At 41.1% G+C, this 27,380-nt stretch overlaps 1 protein-coding gene across 7 annotated transcripts; it reads right to left on the bottom strand.

Annotated features, from left to right (window-relative positions):
- Positions 1-805: 805 nt before the first annotated feature.
- Positions 806-24,655, bottom strand: larp1b (La ribonucleoprotein 1B). 7 transcript variants are annotated; one of them, XM_076107229.1, is made up of 20 exons: positions 23,852-24,655; positions 21,269-21,330; positions 19,261-19,317; positions 18,308-18,542; positions 17,380-17,544; positions 16,510-16,635; positions 16,218-16,374; positions 14,132-14,276; positions 12,964-13,141; positions 12,527-12,681; positions 12,333-12,413; positions 11,062-11,472; positions 8,736-8,850; positions 8,355-8,524; positions 7,233-7,339; positions 6,431-6,591; positions 6,170-6,314; positions 4,468-4,577; positions 2,991-3,118; positions 806-2,229 (listed from the first exon to the last, which is right to left on the bottom strand). In XM_076107229.1, exons 1-20 carry the CDS (start codon positions 24,246-24,248, stop codon positions 1,996-1,998), a joined length of 3,339 nt encoding a protein of 1,112 aa, XP_075963344.1. In that variant the 5' UTR covers positions 24,249-24,655; the 3' UTR covers positions 806-1,995. The 7 variants fall into 7 exon arrangements, with proteins under 7 accessions (XP_075963344.1, XP_075963346.1, XP_075963347.1 ...); XM_076107231.1 differs by having other exon boundaries at positions 8,736-8,847; XM_076107232.1 differs by having other exon boundaries at positions 11,062-11,421.
- Positions 24,656-27,380: the final 2,725 nt, after the last annotated feature.

Here is a 27,380-nt window from a genome sequence, read left to right as displayed (position 1 = left end):
TATGATGCCAGATTAGAAAGTATACATTTTATATTTTAGTGGATTCAGTTTTATAAACTCGCACTAGTTTGGCGACACTAAGATTTAAATTAAAAAAATTATAAAATATTAAAACGACAGAAATTACACAGCAGCAATTGATAGTCCCGTTCAGAGCCACTTCTCCCTTAAGAGTTGAGGTTTACGATTACACGTGAAGGCATCAAAACACACGCCTTCAACCGTGTTACTTTGCGACGTGATGCTTTATGTCCCTCCATCGGACCCGTAGTGTCACAAACCGTCACGAACTTGTGATCAAACCAGACTTTCTGGAAATATTTCCTAGAAGATTATATCTGTTTCTTAAGTATGATTCATTTCACCCGTTATCCCCTCCAACAGAGTAAACAAGCAGTTTGTAAGAAAGTGTTTACATAAAGTGTGTAAATAGCAGCTAGATAACGGCTGAATAAAAGGGCAACACTGTGGGAATGGACGAGGTGTGAGCTAAAAACCCAAACGCAACCAATGATATAACGTTAAGTAAAACATTTATCATTAAAATTAAAGAAATGGCATTTATATTATTAATATTTTGGCCTGAAAACGCCTCTTGTCTGCTCACATGATCTTCATTTTTCACATTTAAGGTTTAGTTGATTTGGATCTGACATTTTGTTTTTTTATCTACAGCTGATAAATTTCACCCTCAAGTAAACAACAGAAACCAGTTCATCTGGCTGGAGTGAGAACATGTGCAGAGCAAGAACATGTGCAGAGTAAGAGAAGAGAAAGCAGCACAAACCACACTAACACAAGTTCATACAATCAACTGTTATTTTATATTTTTTTTGCATTTTACAATTCAAGACTGTAGCATTAACATGCATTATCCTAAAACACACTCAACACCACACTACCGATAAAACAAATCAATTCTTAAAATCAAAAAGAATAATTGAATAGCAAATGATTTTTTATAGTATTTACATTTTTTTTTCTTCTTTAAATTCAACTCTAAAAACCTCTTAAGTCCATCGATCAAGTAAAGGAAAGTTAATGATTTAAGCGCTCTAGAGCACAAAGCCTCAAACATGATATGAAGTAAGCTAAATTATACTGTGGTTTAATGACGCTAGCTTCACACCCATAACTCCAGCAGACACATTTCAAATCAAGTAAAAATAAAAACAAGAATAAAACAATAAATTATACTACCTCTGGGTGTAAAAATGGGACTTGAAATAAAGCTTCCCACTTTAAATTTGTCATAATTCCTGCAGGTGTTAATTTAAAAACAAACATGATAAGTTTAGCTGTGATGTCCGTCGGTCTGAACATCTGGGCACATCTGTTAGTGAGCAGCAGCCTCGGGGGTCAGTCCTTCACAAATCTATGACTGCAGCTTGATTGTCATGATAAAAGAAAAATAAGATATTTATGTCTCAAGAAGAGATTAAACCTGCAAGTGGTGTCAGTTTTAAACACGTTCAAACCCCAAGTAATGAATTGGGAAGACTGTAAAAAGTGAAATTTGGACTATTGTCTCTCGGGTCGACAGTGCTCCTGTCTTCACTGCTGAATCAGAATAAGGCACTCAAGACAATCTGCAGGATCTCTCATCTTGGCAAACTAGAGTCACAGTTCAACAGGCGGAGAGCTCCATACAGACCAGAGCTCTTTACAGATTGTGCTCAACAGAAAAGTGTTGTCGAGTTTTGGCATCTGAGAGAATAAAAAGGCAAAATGCAAGGAATGCATTTTTTTTTTCGTTTTAGTTTTTTTTTGTGTTGTAAACATTATACGAGCCGCCAGGCGCACAGATTCCGGCTCGCTTGCTTGCTTTGCAAATGAAATGCACAGATAAAAAAACAATAAAATTAAGTCGACCACACTCAGCCTCTCTTCATTCCCAAAACCGCTGAAAAGAGCGAAACGCTGATCTCAGAGCTGCTGCAGCCGCCTCTCTCTACATGTCTTCTATCCAAACCCACACCTGAACCGGAGGGAGCTTCATTTATTTGGTGCAACACTTTCCTTCTTGGCGGCTCCGGACTCGGCCTTCTTCCCCTCGGCGGCGGCTGTCTTCTGGGCGTTGTCTTTGGCTGTGCTCGGTGCGGCAGTGGAGGACTTGGAGGCCTGCGTGGGCTTTGAGGTAGTGTTGGAAGGATGTCGCCGACGCCTCCCTTCATCCCCAGCCGAGGATGAGTGACGTCTCCTCCTGCCTCCCTCCTCTCCCATCGGGGGCTGCGGACACAAAGGTCAGAGTTCAATACAGGAAGATGGGCAGATCAGACGATGATAGAAAAACATCCTGCTTGTAGACCCCTGATCTGTTGTCCACATCAATTCAAACAGATCTACTTTTGTATCCATTTACAGAGACAGTTTTTAAGCTTGGAGTTCGGCGACTTCGCCGTCGCCATCTTGGATTACGGCCATTGCCATGTTGTTTTTTTCCGCAGCTAATGAACAGGAAGTGACCATATTTGGAATGCAACGTAGAGACGCAGTATTGTCTCTGGTAGAGACCTGTCAATCACCGTGTAGCCCCGCCCTAAAGCATCCCCTGCTTTATGGTCTGTGTGACTCTAAATGGACCATCATTTACTAAACGAACATCATGCTGTATTGAAGAAGACTTGAAACTAGAGATTGAGACCATAAACTCATGTTTACAATGTTTACTGAGGTAATAAATCAAGAGAGAAGTAGAGTCATTTTCTCATAGACTTCTATACAACCAGAGGAGTCGCCCCCTGGTGGACACTAGAGAGAATGCAGCTTTAAGGCACTTAGGCATCGGCAGAACCGGATTATCTCTGTAGTTCGGGAACTACATTTTCTTCAACACATTTGACAACCCTTAGAATTAACTCCAAACTGTCCAGTTGTCAACTTAAACTAAAGGCAATCCAACGTAGTTTGAAGAAATTGGAGATTCTTTTCTAAAAACATATCTGTGATACTTCATGTCAGTTTTGTTCTCATGAGACGTGGAGACTCACCACCACCCTGAAGTCCTCCAGGTTCTTGAACTGGGAGAGGTGTTCCTGCAGCTTCGGGTCGATGGGCTGTTTCTTCATCTTAGAGTATTTCAAGAAGGCCCAGAACTTCTCAAGTCCATACAGCTGACCTGCAGGAGGACCAGACAGCACAACGCACTTAGTACAAATTCACAGTTCTTTGTCAAATACCACCTTCATCATCTGCAGCTCATTTAGTTTTCTCTGAAACTTTCTCTTCCCTTTGTAAAATCAGTGCCAAATTAGTTAGTTAGCAAGTTGGCTAACGAGGAACGGTACTTTGACAGTTTAAACCAACAACCAATTTATTTTTTAAAAAGTTTTACAATAAAGAATGAATGGAAATAAATGAATTAACAATCAAACTACATCTCACACAGCTAGATAGCAGAAATTAGCAGAAGTTATAAACTGTACTTTAGGCTTCTATCTGCTGGTTAACTGAAAAATAAATATATATATATATTTTCACTCTATAAGCATGAAGCATGCAGTGCTTTGGCTCAGAGGTGCATTGAGTCCTACAACGGCACATTTAGCATCTTTAAAATGTGACGCAGTGCATTGTGGGATTGTTAGCAGGGAGTAGAGTCAAAGCACAAACCATTTTCTTAGTCTGGTCTTAGGGTCTTTTGCCCGATATATATGAAGCATACATTTCTCCCTCTGAAGTCAGAGTAAATACGGTGCACTGTGTGGTAAAAAGGCAGCGACATGTCCCGCTGCCGTGATATATACGTGTATATACAGTATACACGTCACATGATGCGTTTCCGTCTAACAAACTAAAGCCACACCCCTTTAGCTGACTAAACGCTTTCTTATTTATCAGATAAAACACTGAAATAGCTTTGAGATAAGAACAGGACTCACATGAAGCCGTACGCGTCTTAATTAGTGCTTTGATAACCTCAGCCGGTTGTGACTCACGGGCTCAGTATCTGGCTTGTGACCGTGGTCACACGTGTGCCGGTTGGTCCGTGGATAACTTCAGTTTTCGCTTCATCTCCCTGACAGATCACGTTTGAATATGAACCGAAATAACTCGGCTGGAAATAAGTGGCTGCTGCAGTCTTAACGGGCGATCCTCCGTTCTGCTTCACCGAGTCGCTCGGTGGCAGAAACCGTTTGAGAAATCGACTTTAATCCTATTTTTCTTTTCCCTCTTTCCACACATTCGGCTTAGAGGGGGGGGGGGGGAATAGTATATGCTACTTATCTTTTATTTACATCATGTCTGGTAGTTGTTTATTATTAAACATTATTATTATTAACTTATATTAAAGTTGTGCTACAATTCAAACTTGAGTGGATTATGCAAATATCACATTATTGGTGAACCAAGTTTGTGTCTCCATACTGTAACAATGAGCAGTTATTTTATTCTGAAAATCCTGGTGAGCCGGTGAGCGTTGAGGTGACGTTCAGGACCACTTGGTTGCGTTCTGTTTCTAATTACCTCTCTCAAAGTCCTTGAGGGTCTCCTCCTGGAAGTCCTTGAACAGATCCAACCTGAATCTCTTTTCCAAACCGTAGCTGTAGTATCTGAAGAGACACTCCAGTCCGTACCTGCAGAGGGGAAAACTAATATTTACCTGCACTCTGACCACAGACAAGTGTGTCTACACGGACGGGATGTGATGCGTTACGTTAGCTGGCTGGCTGTTTCTGGAGCTTCCTTTAGCATAGCGTGAGCTTTTTACTGCTGATGATTGTGTTCATTTGTGCAGATTAACTTGATGAAAAGAAACTCCAAACATCAAAGACGTTTGTTTGCCACAGAGTTTATTTTCTGCAATAATCCAAAATCCAATGTGAGAATCTCGTTGTGCGAGGCCAACTTCCTGTTCTACAAGAATAATTCATCTCTGCGTTACTATAACACGGTGACTGACCTACATCGGGGAAATTGTAAAAGACGTGTGGAAAAAGGCCGATATGTCAACAGGTGTGACGACGACAAGCACGACCACACCTGTGTCGCTTCTCACAAGGGTTATTTTTTTTTTTAGAGACAAAACAAAGTTTGGAGACCTCATCAGGGATTCCTCGTGACTATAGAGTGTGAGTCAGACAGTCATGTAGAGTGAGAACCACGACGACTTCAAGACAACAAGTTGTGAAGTGTGACCTTTCAGCTCATCTGTGGCGTAGCAGCTATTTATACAACCTCACAGATTATTAACGGTGTTCATGTCGCTGACGGAGGAAGCAGACAGACGGGTCGACCGGTTTGATTAAGACGAGCTGATGTGTTTTGTTACAGTGTCAGTGGACTGGTTGAAGTGAGAGTTTCAGGGCGTGTGAGCACTATCCAGACAAGAATGTGGGTTTGGCAGCTGATATAAAACCGCTTGTGGCAGAAACAGAACAACATCACAGACCCCTCCCCTGTTGACGCCCAGCAGTAAGTCAAGTTAAACAGAGAGGAATAAATAAAAGCCTTTCTGCACTGTTTGCAGGTCAAACCATAAAGAAACGGTGATATCTCTTTACGTCTTTGTACCCATGAATCTCCTCCTGAGACTGACTTCAGAGCTGAAAGGTTCTGTAGGGCCTCAAAGATAAGGGACACTTGTCTCGATGGCTCATTTCACCACAATTCTTGTGTTTTTTATGTTAAATTCAATACAAACAGTAAACGGACTTCCTTCCTCACATTCTGACGGACACATCGGCAGAAGTTAGTGCAACTAAAGGGGTAAATATAGAAAGATATGACACCAGTGACAAGCAACCAAATTAAGCACATTTTATTTATTTATTTACGGTATTTTATCAACTTATTATATTTAAGTTGAAAATTTGTATTCTATTTTCCTGTTATTTTATTTCTCACTTATTTGTAAGTTGCATCTATTTTATTGGCGTTTAGTTCACGCTGTTTTACTTACTTTACTTACTGTTATTATAGCTTTTTATTCCATCTTCATCATTCTATTGTCTTGCTTGCATTGATCTCAACTTAATGAATAACTTCTGTTGTTTCTACCGTCCACACTAACCTGTATGAAAGGTGCTAAACTAATAAAGTTTGACTCACTGAATACAATTACAGATCTGTTTTGATAACAGAGTACAATATATATAACATAGGTCTAGTCGATTTTAGACATGCATAAATGTTAGAGACATCGTTAAACACCTGATGTCCTCCTCACCTGTAGTTGTCTTTGGCATCTTCCAGCGCACGCAGTTTGAACTCCTCATACATCTTCCTGTTGAAGTTGTCCCTCAGGAAGAAGGACCAGAACCTGAACAGAGTGTTCATCTCCTGAGACTGACCGATGCCCAACCGTTTCCTCTCTGGAACGAAACAAAAAGCATCGACTCCGTCACCAGAGAGCACGAAAGACGATCTTTGCGATTGCGAACATCTGTACAATCCATCTAATACATGTGGGTGAACCTGCCCTCCGTACCGTTGAGGCACCGTCGCAGGTACTTGTGGTATCCCTGCTGAGTGAAGCCGTTGTCCCTCAGCAGCTCGTGGGATGGATGCCAGAATTTGGGCAGAGAGTGGGGGGTGCAGCCGTAACTTCCCGACAGCGGAGCTCCTTCTGACGGGGAGGCGTTGGAGCTACTGTAGTTGGAGGAGAGAAGATGTTTGAGCGACAGCTCCTATTAAAATCTATCTAATCCCATTGAGGCATATTTGTATTTACTGTATCAATTAAGCCCTTTTATACCCTGTAGTCTACAACCAGAGGAAGCGAGTCGCACTGGATGTCCCTAAAGTAGCCCAAACCTCTGTCAAAGCGCACCGCTACGCTCCCAGCATGCATTGCACCACAGCTTACATAAACAAGGAAATGGGAAACGTGGAAATGACTGGGAAACGAAACCATTAGATCCCAAAACGTACCTGCAGTTACCGCTTATCGCCACAAGAGAAGGAATGCAGAGATCTTTAAGACTAACTTAAATTATTTTTATCTTCTTATCGAGTGATTCCCGTCTATTAATTGCTTTTACAAACTGTGCACCGTGCGGCTGTGTTATGGAGGAAAAGGGAAGATATCTTGTCTTTACTTGCAGAACTTCACATTAAATGACTCGGGGCTAAAATCATTTGTAACTAATACCATTTGTGGAGAGAAGTGACTAAAGGTTAAACAGTTAAAGAAGGAAGTGATCCGTTATTGTTCTTCTTCTTCTTCCCAGTTTATAACTGAAACATCAAGTGAAAAGCAGCATCTTTACAGTCATGAAGGAAAACCAGACCTGATGGACGCAGAGCGCGGCCGGTGCTCACGAGAGTCCATCACCCAGCCGATGTGGGCTTCCTGAGGAGGGTTGGAACTGTGGCGGGTCTTCTTCTTCCTCGGCGTCTGCGACAGGAAACCACAACAACAGATTCATGTTACAAAGAGCTGTTTCACCAGGAGAGGACCGAGATTAACCTCTCACCTTTTAGCTACAGAATGTCCCTGATAACTGGCATACTGGCATTTAAGTCGAGTCGAGTTTGCACAACTGATGGTTTGTTATAATTAGGTTGTTTCCCACAATCTGAGTGATATTTTTAAGGCATTGTTGTCTCCTCTTGTAAGTGGACACCTCAGAGATGGCATCAGGTGAAAAGAGGCCTGTGAACTCCATTTGATGCTCGTGAAAACAGAGAAGTATTTGCAACAGTTGTTTGTGTTTAACAACTATGTAAACAGGTACATGCAAAACAGAGAACAGGTCGGCAGCGGCTGCCAGTCGTAAAATGCAAAGAGAGCTTTTCCAGTCTAGAGTCTGAGGTCAATAACTGCACAAACAAAAACTAACATTCAAATTAGATAGTGAGATGTCGGCAAGCCTTAAACCGGGAATCGCTGTGTATTTAAACTGGGTCTGTCCACGGTGGACCGGTCTCTGCTGGAGGATCTGGGTCTGTCCACGGTGGACCGGTCTCTGCTGGAGGATCTGGGTCTGTCCACGGTGGACCGGTCTCTGCTGGAGGATCTGGGTCTGTCCACGGTGGACCGGTCTCTGCTGGAGGATCTGGGTCTGTCCACGGTGGACCGGTCTCTGCTGGAGGATCTGGGTCTGTCCCTGGTGGACCGGTCTCTGCTGGAGTCTGAGCTGAAGGAGTTTCTGGTGAACCTGCATGAGTTCATCTGGTTTCACCAGAATCCGACCCGGTGGCTCCGATGACGAGCATCAAGAATAACTCTATAGAAACAGACCATCTTCTCTCTGATGGTCTCTTTACTGATCCTATAGAGGACCAGGACTACACTGAGACCTCTAAGTAACTTCTTCTTTCACACTAGAGACCTGATAACCGGATGTTGATCTGTTGATTACTTCTGTAATCAGTCCGACATGAGCCAGCGTCTCTTGCCCTGCACTCACCTGTCCATCGATGGTGCCGCTCTCCTTCATGACGGGATAGAAGCGTGGCGTCTTGTTGGGGTCCTGGCGTCCGGGGGTGTGAGGCGTTCGGGGGGTTCGGGGTTGGAGCGCGACGGGCGACTCTGGGACCGTTGTAGGCAGAGAGCGGGCCAACTCTGCTCCGCTGTCCACTGAGAGAAAACGTTGTTTACACACAATAGAAACACTTCATTCATATTTAAAAGCAAAGCAACAACAAGACTTACTCCATCAGTCTTGTTGTTTGTTTTTAATCCATATATTGAATGTAAGTATACTAATGCACATATTCCTCACAAAGGTGGTTATAATGGAGTTTGATAGATGTTGAAATATATCAAAGGCAGCAAACATGAAGCTCACCTGGCATGAGAGGAGGCGGGACTTCCTGTTCCGGGTCAGCCGGCACTTTGGGGGTCAGAGTTTCAAACTCGTCTTGACTGATGACGTTCAGCTTCTTGAAGTTCTCCACTTCCTGCTGGAGACCACAGGTAAAAATACAACAACTTATTGTACTACACAAAACACAGGTTTAACAGTTAGAGTTAAGTTTACAATGACCACTTTTCATTTAATTCTAATTATGTAATCATACTTTAATAAAGTTCTCTGTAAAGGCACTTCAACTTAATTACGGGTAGGTGGTGAGAAATACAAAAAAATAAACAATGTAATTTCAAACAAATAAAAAGATGTTTTCCTTTATTTTAATTGTTGGAGACCATTTTCCCCCGACATTTTTCTTTGGTGTTATTGGATAGTTGTCGTCTGATTTCTTGCTCATTTTGTGTCATTACTTTTGTCGTTTCTTTCTGAATTAAGTTAGTTTAGTTTAATTTGTTTTGGTTTGAGGGAATGTTCATTGAATAATCTCATGACCTCTCGCCTCTCTTGACAAACTTCTTCATTATCTGGATTTCATGCCGTGTTGTAAAATAATGTTTTAAACTAACGGAGATGAAAGAAGCATTACTGGTGATATAATCGTCATCATTCCAGCCTCTGAGTTACGGGCTGTTTACACCGATAACACGGCGGTGAGTCTACGTGCTGTGCCGGCGTGCGACACGCAGCAGATGTGCAGCGTACTTTGAACTTTACACGTCGGCGTCAGAAAATAAAAAAACCCAGGTGACCTTCTTGTGTGTGTGTGTGTGTGTGTGTGTGTGTGTGTGTGTGTGTGTGTGTGTGTGTGTGTTCAGACGCGACATTTCCCACATGTGGCGACATCAATGGCGACCTTTGAGCTGACAACAAAACGTCAACAACCAAAAAATAAATAAAGTTATTTAATGAATTGCCTTTAAATGTTTTGGGGTTTCAGCATTTACACAATGTTCATTTTATCAGTGCGGATGGTATTTACTAAATCCTGCCGACTGTGCAGTTTTGAAGCACTGGCAGCTTGATTTATTAACTTTATTTCATTTCAGAGGGACAACGTGTGTTTCTCTTCTTTAGGCTATAGTTTGTATTAAAATACAACTTGTAAAACACACAATACGCTGTATAAATATTATGTATTTTTGTGTAAAACTAATAATTTTAATACAAATGTTCTGATTAATAAAACTCTAGTGTTGTTGCACAATAATCAGCTTAATCTCTAAAGTAAAATCTCTTCAAATACTGAAATCAACAATCAGCTGGTTTATTTCACGAAAAATACCTTAAAACTTAAATATTCTTCAACTTTGACTTCACACTTCAACTACTGGTGAACTCTCAGGACATTTTCTCCAATCAGAAGGAACAAGATGAAGAAAATGTTTGTTAATCTGTCGATTAATATCGATCCAGATTGCACAACGTTGTGTAACATAGACGTGTTTCTGCAGACGGAGCAGATCACCGGTCTGTGGGACTCATGTGGTCTGGCAGCTCGTACAGTGGGCGATAAATAGGACTTTATTTCTGTTCCTCTGCACAGCGAGACATTCAACAGCTCTGTCAAGAAGTCTTCATGTCAAAGTGTTTCAGAGGCTAAACTCTACATTTCAACACCAGAGCAACATGTGTGTCTTTATGAAAAACACTGTTATTGATTTTATTTATGTGTCAAAGTGACGTTGTGGCAGCGATGCAATGTGTAAAATATCTCAAAGCACAAAACGGACACCTTGAGTGAAAACCTGTGAAATAACAAGAAGTTAAAGTTTAGGGGATAAATTGTGGATAAAAGTTTAACAGAATTGTGAAATCAGTGCAAATATCTGAGGTGAGATTTTGAGTCTTGAGTTTAAACTACAGATGATCTCAAGAGAATATCTTCTCTACAATCCTCCTGCTGCCACAAAGTTTAAAGATCTCTGATCAGTGTTGTGAAAACGACTGCGCCGACGCAAGAGTCATAAAAATCCAAGTTTTCTGGACGTGTTTTGGCCTCAAACTGTGAAATAGAGATGAAGACCGTCGTGTGTGTTTGAGCCCTTTGACCCACTGAGGGTGACGTCATGGCAGCCCATTCAATAACAGGAAGTGAATCACGTTTAACGAATGTTGAACATCAACAAAGAACCCTCCATTTTCGCTCAGGCACTCATTACTCTCCCTCTTTTTCTCACCCAACAGAAATGATTGTTTTGCTCTTCATGAGTCAGTTTAAGTGTTTACCTTTATACTTCTAACCGAGCACATGTCAGAGTTCTAATCCAACGTTAGTCATCGTTCCTCCATGTTTGTTTCTTACCTTGCTGCACTCGACCGTCTCCTCTCCCTTCCACAGGTCCGTCTCGTAGTAGAACAGCCCGTCGTTGATGGCTTTGGCGAGGTCGGTGGTCAGCTTGGCCCGGGACTCGTGGTTTCCCGTCCGGTCGCCGCCGGGGTGCTTGCGCAAATGAGGAGGGGTCTGCGTGACGATGAGGATCTTGTTGACGTCCTGGTCGTCCAGCTCGTAGTCGGAGTCGTCGTCATCCGACCAATCGGTGAACTTGTTCTTCCTCGGCGCCATCTGCTCCATCTCTTCATCGAAGAGGAAGTCCAGCTCCTCCTGGTCGGGAGCGGCCTGATGAGCAGCCGGGTGGCCGCGTGGAGAAGCATCGCTGCGCTCCTGGACGACACAGTCAGGGACATTTAATGACCGACCACGAGGAGCACGAAGCTACAGGACGGGGTGACGACATGGAGAGTTTAAAGGAGCGTGTTGGGGAATATGCCGAGTCGTTTTCTTTGCCGAGAAGATTGATTTAAACTCTCACGTCTGTCCGAACACTGAGCTAGTTTATAAGAATAAACTTTATAACTTTACAACCAACAAACCCAACAGGACGGTTTTATCTCAACTGCAGGAAAAGATGCAACTTGTAGTCGTTTAAAATCTGGAATTCCTGGAATTTTCAGAGACGCTGTTTCAGTAGTTTGGTATAATTTAATAATATCACATATTTTGATGAATGGGTTTTGTACACTTCTGTGTTTTAAAAGTACTTAACATTCTATACACGATATCATTACTTTACATTGATATCTTTACAACTTTTGTAAATAGTATTATTAAAAAAAACATATATATATATATATATATATATATATATATATATATATATATATATATATATATATATATATATACTTATTACTTATATATACACACAATATCACAAAATATCCTATTTCAATACCGTTACATTCATTTTTTTGTTGGCTTTTTAACATCAGTCATCACTTTTTCACGATTACAACAACGTCTATTAATGTGCTCTGTCCCTTTAATTAAATATAAATATCTTAAATATATAATTGGGAATTGTCTTCTTCGTTGCTACGAGAAGATATATTGAAAATCCCGAATCGTGTGCCACTTAGCTACGATAAATTAACAACGAACAATATTACTGCACCAGAAAAGTGTGTCAGTAAATATGAGACACGACATGAAGGAGGAGACGAACGGGCCGGAGGAGGAGAAGAAGTGATGATGAAATAAAGTAAAACTCAAAGTGAGAGGAGGAAGAACTCAACTGCAGAGAGGAAGAGGTCGGGTTGAAGCGCTGAGGGAAGAGAAGAGGCGACAACACACACATCAGCAGCAGCAGCAGCTTGCTGCCGCATGTACACAGAGACGAAGAGGACGGAGGACATGAAGAAGACGTGATGAGATGACGGAAAGGGATGAGGAACGGTTGAAAGACTTTACGGGGATTTGGACTCGGTACCTTTCCGGGGGGCTGTCGGTGGCGTTTCTCCACCTGGATCCAGACGTCGGCGTCTTTGGCTGGCAGAGCCTCCTGGCTGGAGGAGCCGATGGGTTCAGCCGAGTCCTGAGGCTCGTCACACTCAGGAGGAGTCTTCTCCTTCTCGGGCGATGAAGCTGAAGGGCCCCCCCGACACATCACACCATTAGACATCGTCCAACACAGCATTAATGTCGGCTCTCATTTAAAGCTACAGGACGTGGCGAGAGACTGAAAAAGATCTTAAAACTGTCTTTGAACAATAAACGTGATTAAAGCGGTGGAGGAATCCACATGTGGTGCTCTTGTGAGTCAAAATAAACGACAGTGAGGCTCACGGTGTGTTTTTAATGGAGCTCTATGGCTCAGAGGAAGAAAAGCTATCTCTTTCTGAAGCAGAAGAAGAGTTCAACACTGACCTGAGTTTGTGGAGCTGAGGGTCTGTCGGGGAACAAACTCGGGACAGTTGATGAGCTGGGAGAAGTCGGTCCGGGGGGAACCCACGACGGGAGGGGTCGGGATGGGCCAGCGCTCCGGGTCAATTTTACAGCGAACCTTGTTGTCCACCAGCTCCACCTCTTTGCTGCTCTTCAGCGCCTGGAGATGTTTATTCATTAGATTCATTAAAAGTAAAAACACGTTGACCCGCCCATCTCTGCGTCCGATTGGCTCGTGCTCATTGACTTCACTGGTTGGGTTTCAGACTTGTTGTAAAAATACCGTCAAAATCAAAAATTACCCGTCATTTTACTTATTTTACATCATCAAACATCAGGCGAAAGGCATACGCATGCAGCGCTCACTGTACTGTATGCGTTAGTGACTTTTAATAATTAATAAGAAGCTCATAGATTGTTTATTTATAAGGACATGGAGAGAAAAAGAACAGACACGTCACCGACCGATATTTTTCCTGTATTTGCCGGGAACAGACGACTTCTCTGAATTCTGAACCTGCCTCACTGGAGTCTGGATTTGTGTAAACTCTCCACATGGCAGCGTAGCGCCAAAAGGCATTAATGCTCATTTTTGTTAAATATTCTCCGTAACGCCAGAAGGCGTAGAAACATAATGTACTGTGAAGAAGCAAGACGACATGAAGTGTAACCGGTAAAACGCCATGAATCAGCTTCAAACGACGACGATTAACTGTAAACTCATATATCATATTCATTGACTTCTTTATGGCCTTTATACGAGCCCTGTGAAGAAAGAAGTATTAATTGCATAATAAAGAAACAAGAGTTAAATAGACTGTGAACTATTTGACTTGACAGCCGAAATATTTACTCAAATGTACATTTTTAAAACCGTTTGTAAAGCGCGCTCCAGCGAGTATAAACTAAGCTTTAAGGCTCCTCGCCTGTTTATTAACACTGTACTGAACACTTACAGATAGCAAGTATGAAGTAGATCGGATGAGCAGCTGCAGATGTGCAAAGGACACACACACACACACACACACACACACACACACACACACACACACACACACACACACACACACACACACACACACACACACACACACACACACACACACACACACACACACACACACACACACACACACACACACACACACACCTCCATGATGAGGCTGATATCCATGGTGAGGGCCTGAACTCTGTGGAAGCTGGCGATGAGGGAGATGGGGAGGAAGCCCTGCACGTCCATCTTCCTCCTCAGGAAGAAGTCTCGCTCCAGGTTGTGGAGGCTGAAGTAGTATTCACTGGAAGAGGAGCACAATGAGAGGTAGTGACCAACTAATAAGACAGTTAATCAGGATCACACTGCTTAAAACAAATGTAAAAATGTCATTTTGAGTTACTTTTTTGACATCTTACTTTGAGAAATATACATTTATTATTTCCATAAAAGAACTTAAGTTCAGATAAAGAGGGGAAAGTTTAATACAGGTGAAATGTAGTAATATAATATTATATATGGTAAAATGTAACCAAAATAGCATCTGTCCTAGTTTATAAACCACTTATTTTGTTTTTTAAAGTGCAGTAAAGTCAAAATTACATCTAAATGTTGGAGTTTTTTTTGCTCCTCTTTTTTATTTTAAATTTAATTTCCATTTAAAAAAAATACAAAGCAGGAGTGGCAGTGGTGCGATGTGATGCTACAGACACATTTCAGTATTGTTTTGTGTAATTTATGACACGTTTGTTATTTATTTTTGTGAAACGGTCACTTTATAATTCTTCTAAATGTTCTCGTGAGTCACAATAAATGTAGAAGTTTCTGACCGGAAAACCAGATCTGTGGATGGGAGAAGCTCTCCGACTCTCCAAGTTACAGCACTTAAAGTCACTCTCACACACAGTCTCTCTCTCTCTCACACACACACACACACACACGGAGATCAGCCTGCAGGCGGTGGGCTGTCGTTGGTTCATGTGGAGTAACGCCGGCTGAGTGAGCAGTCTGAATAACGCTGAGGGAGACGAGAGAGGAGAAGACAAGAATGTCCCTCCCTCCCTCCCTCCCTCCCTCGTTCCCTTCACCCTCCTCCCTGAAACACTGTATTTTCTTCTCTTTTTTCTACATTTCCTCGCTCAGTGCAGCATATAATTCATCCTGTCCCCTCCGAAGCACTCGGTCTATATTTAGGAGTCCACTTCTCTGAAATGAGGCCAGAGCTGTCAGTCAGAGACAGAGTGAACGCTGCCCCCTGCAGGACACAACGCACCCGGAGGAGCTCCACCGAGCACACGTGCTGCGTTCACTGCTCGTCGGTCATTCGGACGCTCAGAAGAACCTTCACCTGTTTTGAGTCTCAACTTATGAATATCTGCCTTTTAAACATCATATTGAGAGTTTTACAAACAACAACTCAGTTTTTATAATATAAACTAATTCTGCGATAATGAAAACATTGAATATGGTGACGTTTTATGAACTAGATTATTTTACAAGAACGTAAGATCTTTAGAAGAGGATTAAGGATCGTTTGAGCACTGAATGCACTTGAACTGTCACTGAACGGTCACTCTCTGGTTGATGCAATCTGCTGGTTTGTTGTAAGTCTGTCGTCTCTGTTATCTATTATTCCGGAGAAGTAAAGGTTAAATACAAATAAAATAAAACCTTTTAAAAAGGTGGTTTCCACTTTGATCTCGTCTGAGCGCGTTGAAATGTGTCTGAAGAAGCTTTCCGTCACATCTGAGGGTTTCGATTACCATTAAATATATTATTACTAGCTGGTTGATGCTCGACTAAATCTAAACATTTGAAGTTACATTCAAATGGAAGAAATAGTTTCAGTATTAAGGCTATAGCCCTATTTTCTTAGAGAGGTGGATTCCTGTGATGGTCCCTTTAATGCATACATGCACACACAGTGTGTACAAAAACACACTCAAAAGTATTATCATCGATACGAAGACTGCACAAGCAAAGATTTACCTTGTTGAATTGTAAACACAACAGATGGAAATGACAATAAACTGCGTCACTGATTCTTCATTCACTCTTGTTCTCAACCTGCAGCCATTAAAGCATCTTAGTAGAAGATGAACGATATGAATGTCTCGTTACGATTACTGGCTGGTTTGTGGGTATCGTTGAGTCGATCTGGACGTTCTGTGAGGTAAACTCTTATTCTAGTGGAGAAACCTTCCAGGCCCAAAGCTGCCAATCACAGTAGTTGTCGAATACTCACATCTGACGTTTGATGTAATCTTTAAGAAGCTTTTCGTCCACCGAGTACATCTGGCCCTTGCTGCCGCCGTCGTCGTAGTAGTAAACCATGTTGTTGGCCTGAACGGAGCCGTCAGACGACGGAGAGTCCCGGAAGCTCTGAGAGTGTTCGTAGCGGCCTGAAGGAGAAGCGTGAGAAACATTTAGTGAATAAGAGACGAGCGCCACATCTAGACCCTGAGATGTTTTAAGTAGAAACACAACACGTGTATTTTATAGGTGCGAGTATCCGGTGTAAAAGAACTAAAAACTACCTCGTCCACGTCCTCTCCCGCGACCTCGACCTTTCCCTCGGCCTCGTATTCCTCCGCGAACGCTCCCGCCATCACTCCGGACGCTGGCAGTATCGTCCACAAAGTCCCGCGGCTCTCTTCTCCAACCTGACATCAAGAAAACATGAAGAGCTCCGTCACATATGTCACATATCTCACGTAGTTCATCCCAAACTAGAAAGTCTGATGAACACCTGATGAATTCTAAAGAGCAGAAGAATTCTAAGAGCTCGATACAAACAAAGTATTAAAAGTTAAACACAGGGAACTCATTTCTACGCATTCACTCTGCGGTGTACGCAGATGTATCGCAGGTAGAAAAACAGATGAATTACGGAGCCGGGGAAGGAGGTAACATTCAGAGAAATAGCTAAGATTTAACTTGTAAATTTAGAAGAAAAATCTTCACTTTGCATCCGACAACCGACGCCACCGTCGTCTCGTTGCTACTAAAGTTGTATTCTTATCGTAATGACGGCATCTTCCAGGGTCCTGAAAGATACATATACGCTTATTCTTTAACGTTTTTTTCCGGGTTATTTCATGAACACAATGCCTGTAAATTTGATCTTAATCTCAGAATTTCGGATATTTTTTGAGCAAATTGAAGACTAACTAATCTCAGAGAATAGAGGTTTTTTCTTGTAAATTTAGGACTGTAATCTCGCAAAAATTCGGATTTTTCTCTCTGAATATTACCCCACTTTTTTAACTACAATAGCCCAAATTCGCCACCGTAGATAAGCGTTAGTATGAAGACACTGGACAGACAGACGAGGTGAGCAAACACCCAAAACCAGCGAGTGAAGAAGCACAACAGAGACTGACGTGCGTGAACAGAAGACCACTTACTCCTGCTGCTATCATGCGCCCTGTTATTATGGAGTGTGTGATTGGGCGACGCCGGGTCGTGCGCGTCGCTGGTGGGCTCCGTGTCCGGACCCCTGCCAGACGTCTTGCCGCCGTCGTCCCGTGACGCGTCCTCCATCGGCAGAGAAACCCACTTACGTTTGTTACCTAGCGATGATTGCACACCGAAAAACAGAGCGGGAAGAGTTTTGTTCCAAAAATGAAGGGAAAGAAATGCTGGAAATCCAGTTTGAAATAAAAATAAATCAACGTGCGTCTCTAAAATAAAGATCGACCGGTTAGTCAGCTTCCAAACACTCATTCGGACATAAAACTCAAAATAATGTTTTTTAAAAAGGACTTGTTTCCGTCAAAGAGCACCTCATCATGTTGATAAACTGAAAATGTGGATCTATGATGGATGATTTCATCTAATTTTGGAACAAAACTCTCCGGTTTAGACACTCTGGAGCTGATGAAGAGCTGATGAAGAGCTGATGAAGAGCTGATGAAGTGGTGTGGTCTCTTATAAGCCTCCATAAAGATCGCTTTCTGGTCATTTCTTTTATTTAAATGTAGTTTATTAAAAAGGTAGAAGCGAATCAGATGAAGGGCAACACATGAGATTATCAGAGCAGAACATGCACCAACCAATGTGATCAATACGCTTCATGCTCCCTCTACGCAGCAATCAAGGATGCAGAACACAGAGAAAGCGTTCATCTCCAAGTTAAGCGGATTCTTAACATTTAAAAAACGATTCGATGATATGAAGATGAATCATTTCACAGGAGAGAAGAAGAAATGCATCGTTCAAATGTTGATCTGAAGCTACTACAACCACTACTCCTTTAGAAAGGATGCTGTTTAATGTGCTGAATAACATGATGTATATATATAATATATAATATGAGAGAGAAACAGTCCTCACCCTCGCCTCCCCTCTTCTTCAGGGCGGCGTTCTTGGCGTCCTGTCCCGCCTTGGACTCCCCGTCTTTGGGCAGCTCCCCCAGCGGGTCGGGCTGAGCCTCCTGGTTCTCTTTGCTCTCTCCTCCGTCGTGGCTGCTCTCCGACTTCCCCTCCATCTGATCCCCCTCCTTCTCCTTCTCTCTGCGCGAGGACGAGGCCGGCTTCTTCCCGTTGTTGTTGAGGACATTTTGCTGCTGCTGGGAGACGGAGAGACCGGATGTTTAATAAATTCTACAGGTGAAACGTCAAGTTTATCCTCACACGCTTGAATTCGGTTTGCTTCCGTTTGTTCTGTGTTCTTTGGCACACATTTTAGGTTTGAGTTCTAGTTCTTGATGCGCAGATTAAACATTCATACAATTTTACACATAATTCCGGTTATGAAGGTCTCAAGTGTTTCTCTGCTTCATTTTAAGGGGTTCACGTGCTCCAATGGCTCTTTACTGTCACGCTTTTTTTTTTGGGTCCAGCAATGACTTTTACATTTTGGTTTTCTAGCCGCATTCTAAAAGTTTCACTATTTTTATCTCGACTTGAGGGCCGGTTATTGAGACCTGAAAACGTGACGACAAAAAGACAAAGAGACTTTTTATTTTAGTCAAAAGAGAATATTCTTCAGGCTCTCCTGGACACAGGACAGCGTTTTAAACAATTTAACTTCTCTTTGATGCATTTTTACAACTTCAAGAAGACCTGGAACGTTATAAAGAACGTGAAATCATTTATCGTCTAAAATTTGGACTCAAAAGGTTTGATGCACCACATCCGGAAAACTTATAAGAAAAAGCTCTTAATCTGTAATCAGACCAGTCGGTTCATTAAAAGCAGCAGAAAACACTGAAGCACAAGTTGTTGTCTTTAATGTTTAATTTAACACACACGTATACACACGCACACGCACACACGCACACGTACCTCTTTGGCCAGCTCACCAGGCGTGGGCCAGTTTGTGATATCACTGAAGTCACCGGACTGTAAAACATTGAGAGAGAAACAAACATCAACAACAAGGAACGATCATTTCACAAGTCAGCTGGACTCATTCTGATTATTGTAACATTTGAAGTTCCCTTCTGGTCGAGGCCGGCGGGGAGGAGGAGGTCACTGCGCCGACTGTCGGGAAACAAACGAGGACGATAAACTGGCAGAGTTTCCACCTCTGAGAATGTTGAACATTTGGACAGCCTGATAGCAGCTCAAGGTTAGACGGACGAGGGTCGGAGCTGCACAGGGAGTGAAGAGCCGCAGCACTGATGTTTAAATCAGCTTTCTACTGCAGCTGTACTTCTTCTGTGGTGGGACAAGTTATTAGTGAAATATTAGTGAAATATGATACACAAAGTCAGTGATGTTGACGATCCTTTTTTCTTCTTAAATGACATTATTTAAGTGCATGTATAAAAAGAGAGGTTTTGTATTTAGTTGTATTCTTAGTAATACAGGCTCTTTAAAATATATGTAGGAAAAAGACATTTATACCTGATGGAATTTATATTTATATTTATACACACAAAAATTTAAAAAGGTCTAATCCTTAATTTCCAACCCAAAAACTGAAGCTAAATTGACATCAATAACTTCCTCTGCCTCGACACAACGGGGTGTTGTGCATGAATAAAACGGTCGTAATTGCATCAACCAATGAAGTTGAGCAAAACAGGCAGAGTTGCGCCTAAATTGTCAAACGGTATTACTCCTTTCAACCTTAACAAAAGGCAGCGCAAACCAGATCAACTCCTTCCCTTCTTAATTTTCACAATAAAAGCCTAAGACATAATATTCACAGAGAAATACTTCACATTTTCGTGTTGTTGTGTTTTTTGCCACGTCCCCGGTGTGTAAAGGCCTTTACATGCTTAAATTCTGTGTTTTTAACTATTATATAACACTTGATTTGCAGCTGCTCTGTGGAGTTTCGGTTTACTTTCACTGTTTGTATTTCTGGGCTCCAACTAATGTGTTGAATTAGTTTCATACAGTGTTTTTCATTTTTATGTGTTGTAAATATTACATTGTTTGGATCCCAGTTTACAAACTAACTCTTCTTCTTCTTCAGCGTATTTGGCGGCTATTGCTGCATATTTTAGTAACTCCACCACCTTCAGGAATGATGTGAAACCGTTAGCAGGAAAGAGAAAAATTTACAACTTCATTTAAAAAATGTATAATAATCTTAAACTGTCACATACTGACAATTTAAAGTGGAATTAGATGAAACATCTTGTACAATAAAATCCCCCTTAGAGAGGACTGGGTGATAAATCAATATTTAACACCAAACAAACTAGTTCAGACAGTTTATGTTTCACAGTTGGTCTCATATGTGACATAATATCTTTATCAAAAATAACAGTTCCTGCTAGAATCCACTTTCTGTTTGAAAGTTAACATTAATAAAGTCACATTAAAAAGTACCACAAAGTACTTAAACTAGAGCATGAAAGAGCCACAGAGCTGATTCACTCAGATCCTCACAACAATATTCTGTGTTCATGTGCATCCGGCGGCGGTATGCGACTCAGACATTGTTAATACTCGTCAGTTCCTCTTCAAACAATTAATATTAAACAACTAGTGGAAAAACGAGTTCAGCAAACAGAAGAGCCAACTTAAAGCAGCTGTCAGCTTCACATCCTGCATGTCGCTGCCTGGAAGAAGAGACGCCAACATGTCGGTTTATCTACAGGTGAGAGCCGGGAACGCCATCACGTACGACTTATTATTAGTTTAACCAAAACCTGAATTAAAACATAAATGTACGCTCAAGATGAGACATTAAACAACAGATAATAGCAGCAACGTGTGCTGATATTCAGTGTTGTTTTGGGTTTAATTATGTAAGATGTATTAATGGAATCAAACATCTGCAGTGTTCAGACTCCTTTTGTTTCAGATAAAACAGAAAAAGTAAAGAGCCGTTTACCTTGCTGGACTTTCTCGTTCTTGGCTTGCTGGCACGTACGACTTTCAGGGTGTTCTGTTGATCTGCAGATACAGAATCAAACAGCGACATCATCACACTTGACATTTTAAATCCCCCTTTCTAAATCAACCCCCCCCCCCTCCAGCGAGCAGGTTGCTCAACGCTGACGCTGAGAAGTCCTCGACTCGTTCACGCTCTGCAGCGCTGGGAGTTTTTCTGTCAGCTCAGAGTGATTATAAGTATCCTCCCCTTGGAGGGGGGGGGGGGGGGGGGCACAAAGCGACTGAACAAGTTGAGGGTGTTTTGTGTGCAGCCGGCGGCGGTATGCAGCTCCACAGCCAGCTGCATGCTGGGAGTGGCCCGCAGCGGACTGGCAGTGCCTATCGCTCTGCAGCGGATGGTCGGGATTGATAAGAGACGAACGGGGACCGGTCACCCAGATCACAAAAGAAAAACTACTGTTTTATATATAATAAAACAGTATTATATATACATATATATATACATACACAAATAATAACAAAAAAGGTCTAATCCTTAGTTTACCTCAATAACGGCCTCTGCCTCGACACAACGGGGCATTTCTCATGAATACGAATATTAAACGGATATTAAACGCATCAACTAATTAAGTTGAGCAAAACAGGTTGAGTTGCACCTAAATTTATACTTCTATCAACTGAGCCGGCAGACGCCCGTCGTACAGCTCCTCTTGTAAAACGATGCCGGTGCTCTCGTCAGAGTCTAATATAGCTCCACTGTGGACACCCCGAGCTCGGACACACACTCACCAACAGTTTAACAAAGCTAGGTCACATGTTCACACTAGAATGAAGCAGTAGTCTAAATCAATACATTCTTACGTGTGAAGTGTGGAGTTTTGTTTCTTTCAGCTGTTAAACTGGCGCTGAACTGATCAGCTGATTGATCAATTAGCTGATCAGATAGTTGTCTTATTCTACGCGTGTCTGGGTGCTTTTAAATGTGTATTATTTGTTTTAACAGACAATTTATGTCACTTTTTTTTTTACAGATAATAAAGTTTCTATAACTAGAAAATAAATATGTATCAATATTTGATACAGAAAATTTATCAAATATTAAAGGGGTGCTGCATCTGAAAAATAAACTTCCATTAAGTTCAAAGGGACTTTTTGAAAGTGATTTCAAAATAAGTGAAAAGGTTAATACTGGAGAAACACTGTATCCTACATCTCCCATAATGCAACAGTGTCTTCCATTACACCCTCCATGTCTGATAAACATTCACCTCTTTCAAACTCAAACAGTGTTTTAGTTATTTCTTCTACTTCGTGTTTCCTTCTAAACGACGTTCAGAGTTGAAGGCAAAAGACACATTAGTAGAAAGTCGTTATTAATTGTGCATATGACAATAAAAGCTTCTTAAATGTGAGTGTTTTCTGTTTTATATCTTGGTGAAGTGAATATATTTGGTTTGAAGCGATTAGAAGACGTCACCTCAGTCTCTGAGGAAATTACAATAATGCTCTTTTACTGGTTTCAACTGTGAGAATTTTCTTTGTTTTATATTAAACCGTTTATACATTTAGTTCTCTTTGACTGGTGGTCTGATGACGTCACATTGGGCTTTATTTTTGTCTCTATTTTATGATATTTATACCTAGAAATTAATCAGCTGTTGCAGCCATAATTAACAATTTATATATCAATTGTTAACGCCATTTAAAAAGCAAAAATGGCAAAACATTTTGAGGCTCATTTATCACTATTTTCTGTCGTTTAACAAATCCAACAACTATTGATTGTATGTAAAGCACTCTGCTTACATAATGTTTATTATCATCATTCCCGATTAAAGTAATAGTGACTTGGTTTTCTGTATTACATTCGTCTCTAGCAGATTTGGGCTCTGTGCACTTCTAAGGGCCCCATTTCCAACAATTAATGATTAACTCATTCCTCACAAATACACTAATTAGATTCCTCCAAAGTAAACAGAATAGTTTACAACCCCAGCCTACTGTACGTAGTCCAGCTGTCCGGCCACCTCGTTCACACACTTTCACCGGTGACACTGGAGAGCAGGAGGCTGGTGGGAGGACCTGCAGGAAGCCCGGCCATTGGACATGCAAAACGTGTCTCTACAGCAGCAGCTAGCCTCGGCTGTCTTAGCTTATTCACGTTTTTAAACACCAACACAGCACCGACACGAGGCCGATTAAGCTTCTCGGATTGTTCTCCCCCTCCCCACGTGCTGCATTTAACCAAAAATGCGGGTGAAACAGCGCGAGGAGCTGGATGGTGTGTAGAAGTTACAGGTAGAAAAGAAAGTAGCAATCAACACGTGGTGCACGCGGAGCAATCCGAGCACAGGTGGGGGGATGGTGCATACATGACGACCATCAACACCTCTTGACATTCAAGTTTGAAAAACACGCTTCATTCAAACCCTTAAAAATAGCACAGATGAGGAATGACGGGACATTAAACGTGGATTTCGTGTGTAGAGAAGCTGTCAAAATGTTGCAAACAAGGAGCTCAAGGACGGCTTATAATGGGTGTCACAATTTAGGCAATTAAATTGATTTAAATTAAACTCACCTTTCTCTGGAGGGCCGGTGTTGTTGATGTGGTTGACCGGCACCCTGCCCGTTGTCCTCTTAGTCCACGGGTTGACTTTGGGCGGAGGAGCCTCGACAACTTTCCTCTTCACCGCCTCGACCGCAGAGTCAGCAGCGTTGCTGCTTTGGTCGTTTTCTTTGTCGTTTTCTTTGCATTTCTTGTGCGAGTCCGTCTCGGAGGAGCCGAGGCCGTCCGCTAGCTGCTTGTTGTTGTCAGAGGAGCCCTTCTGTAGCGGCTTCTCTTCTTCTGGCTCCGGAGGCCCCTCGGACTTGTTGTGGTTCTTCTTCTTCTTCTGCTGCTGCTGCTGCTGATCCTCCGCTCCTGTCAAACCCGAGGAGGCAACAACAACCTGGCTACACTCGACCTCCGTGGACATCCTGCTAGTTTCCTAACAGCAAGCGGTGTTAAATCCAGTGTGAATAGTTGGTCCTCGAGCTATTATCCCGGAGAAAAAAAAAGTCGCGAAAAGCTCGTGGGTAAACAACTTTTTTTTGGGCTGGACCTCCTCGCTAAAGCCAGCTAGCCAAGTAGCTTCTGAAGCTAACTGTTAGCTTAGCTAGCGACCATGCAGAAGATCGACGAGCTTAAATGTTGTTGTTTCCGCACGAATCGACTGTTTCATATCAACAAGTAGTTACCGCAGAGTCTGTAGTAAACGACACGGAGCTTGGCTGATTCACCTGCGACTTTTATGTAACTTTTCCCCCAAAAAAACAAAACTACTACAGCGACCTCCTTGCTGTCGGTGTCTCTGGTTTCAACTCCACGCTACCGGGCTAAAGAGCTCGTGTAGCCAGCTGCTGGTCTGCCTGTAAACAGTGACTCTGCTGTCCCCGGCGGCCATGCGGCGGTACTACAACACATGTATTTATACTACATTTAACTTAAACAGTTCTTTTTAGAAGTATGCAAATTAAATAAAAGTAGCAATACCGCAGAGTAAGTCCCGCATTCAAAATATTAGTTAAGTAATAGGACAGAGTTACAGTAAATGTAATTAAAGTAACAAAAGTAAAAGTACTCATGAGGCAGTAGTGAAAGAGGTAAGTTCTCAGATATTTTATTTAAGTATCAACTCTCATTTCATCTCTGACAGAAATATAAGTACAGCAAGAAACTGTTGGTTATTGTATTTTATTCATATATTTTTTTACCTTTAATGTGGAGGAATATCTTTTAATTGCGTTGTCGTCTTATCAACCAAAAATAAGATGTCATTAAAAGCCACTGCAGTAAAATAAATCATAATAATAAATATAAAGAGATCAGTTATTTGTTAACCATTTTTACTGATTATGTTTTACTGAGTTACAGCTTCAGCCAATGTTGTATTGGTGGGTTATCTGATTACTGAGTGATCTAACTCAACAGCTACATTTCGGTTTGGAGTTTATTTGCAAACCAAACCACCGAGTATTCAAATCACAAGTTTATCACAGAGCGGTTATCTCAGTGAAGAACGATAGAAGAACACTGTCACGACAGAATGACACGAAATCAGTGCTTCATATTTCTCTTTTTGCGCTCGGTGACATGATAAAGTCTGTTTATGTGTGTTTTCCAAAAAAAGCCAGTACAGATGACTGTTGGTTACATATCTACAAAGAATAAATGACTTAAGTGCTTCCAGATTGTGTGAAGACAAGCTGCTGGTGAACAGGACGATTCAGTTGAGATTATAAACAAAACGGTAAAAAGTTTTCATTCAAGTTTTTAAGTTTGGCAGCGAGGATAATGTGTTTATTTTGCTTGGTTGATATATTCATATTTTCAGCAAATGTCCAGACACCTTTTTAATATATCTATATTTAATATATCTATATTTAATATATCTAATCACAGAAGAGGAAACACCACCAATGCACAAACAAAATACAGTATATTGGTCAATGTTTTAATAAAAAATAAATCCATTGAAGATGCAAACTGTCGCCTGAAGCGTTTTAAACTGACAACATCTTTCACACAAAATAAGTCATCGTGGGACTGGAGGCTCCGGTGGGAATCAAACCCTCAACTCCAGGCAGCGCTGGTGCCTTGCTCAGCCTGTTGGACTACAGAGAGTTAAACACAGAGAGCAGAGACATCAGCGGCACGGAGAAACCTTTCAGCGTCGCTGCAGACGACTCCACTCGGGGTCGGGTGTAGATGTAAGGATGCTCCTGGAGAACATGAGAGAACATATATATATATATATATATATATATATATATATATATATACACATTATAGTAATGTTATTAACAACAAACACAAACATGAAGATCTCCAACAGGAAGCTGTACCTTTGATGGACAGATGAGTTTTACCGGCTCTGAAAATGTCTCGATCACCTCTTTCTCTCCGACCGCCTGGAACTGAAGAAGAAGTTTAATTCTGACTTTATGTAGAATCTGATGCATCAACACTGAATATTAAGTCACTTTTTATCAAACGTATTGATACAAATATCAATGAAATTATATGTAGATTATGCAAGTATATAAAAACAGGATCATTTGAGCTCTGAATGTATTTGTCACACGTTGATGCAATATGATGGTTTGTTTTAAGGCTCTTTTATGTGATTTTTATTTGTTTTTAGGTTTCTTTTAACTTTTTGCTGTTTTGTTTTTAAATTGGTTTCTATGGAAGCCCATTTCCACCAGCAAAAAATAAAAATAAAAAATCCACCCCCAAATCTTTTTTCAAATTTAAATCCCCCAAATTTTGCTGGGGGAAAAGGGGGGGGGGGAACTGATTATTATTATTTTTTTTTTTTACTTTTTTACTGCCAGCAAAAAACAACAACAACAGATGTTTCCAGTTGCTGTTTATTGAAGGTCGTCACCTCAGCCACATTGGTTTTATTCTTTATACTCCAGAGCTGCTTCTTGCTTAAAGTTCTATTCAAGGGTGCGTTTGCTCAGTACAATCCATGTGAAACATCAAGCAATTTAAGTATTTCATCTGTTGTAAAGCCACGTTTAAAGAAGTCTTCAATGTACTCACAATCCATGTATCAAATGTAGGGAAACCTATGAAGAGCTGCTTCTATGACTCATCATTTAGACTTTCTATAGCAACTGGAAACATCTGGTCAGTGTTATGGTTACAGATGGATGCACCAAAAGTGTTGGTGCATTTTTTTCTTTTATTTTATTTTTTCTTTCTTTTTTTTCGCCAGCAAAAACAATAAATGATTAGAATCTTTTATTCAATTTTTTTTGGGTGGATTTTTTTAGTGACCTTTTTTTTTTTTTGCTGCGGAAATGGATTTCCATAGTTTTCTGTGTTTTTATGTGGTAAAATGTTTTAATGTTGTAAAAGAGATTAGAAATCTCGATGGGATTATCTTGGATAAATAAAATAAATAAAATAAATAAAATAAATAAAATAAATAAAATAAATAAAATAAATAAAATAAATAAAATAAATAAAATAAATAAAATAAATAAAATAAATAAAATAAATAAAATAAATAAAATTAATAAAATTAATAAAATAACATTAAAAAAATTCATTAATT

The sequence above is a fragment of the Anarhichas minor genome, unplaced genomic scaffold (assembly GCF_050575085.1).
Source record: "Anarhichas minor isolate MPS153535 unplaced genomic scaffold, ASM5057508v1 ptg000038l, whole genome shotgun sequence".
NCBI classification, from domain to species: domain Eukaryota; kingdom Metazoa; phylum Chordata; class Actinopteri; order Perciformes; family Anarhichadidae; genus Anarhichas; species Anarhichas minor.
This window is presented reverse-complemented; position numbering and strand designations above follow the sequence as displayed.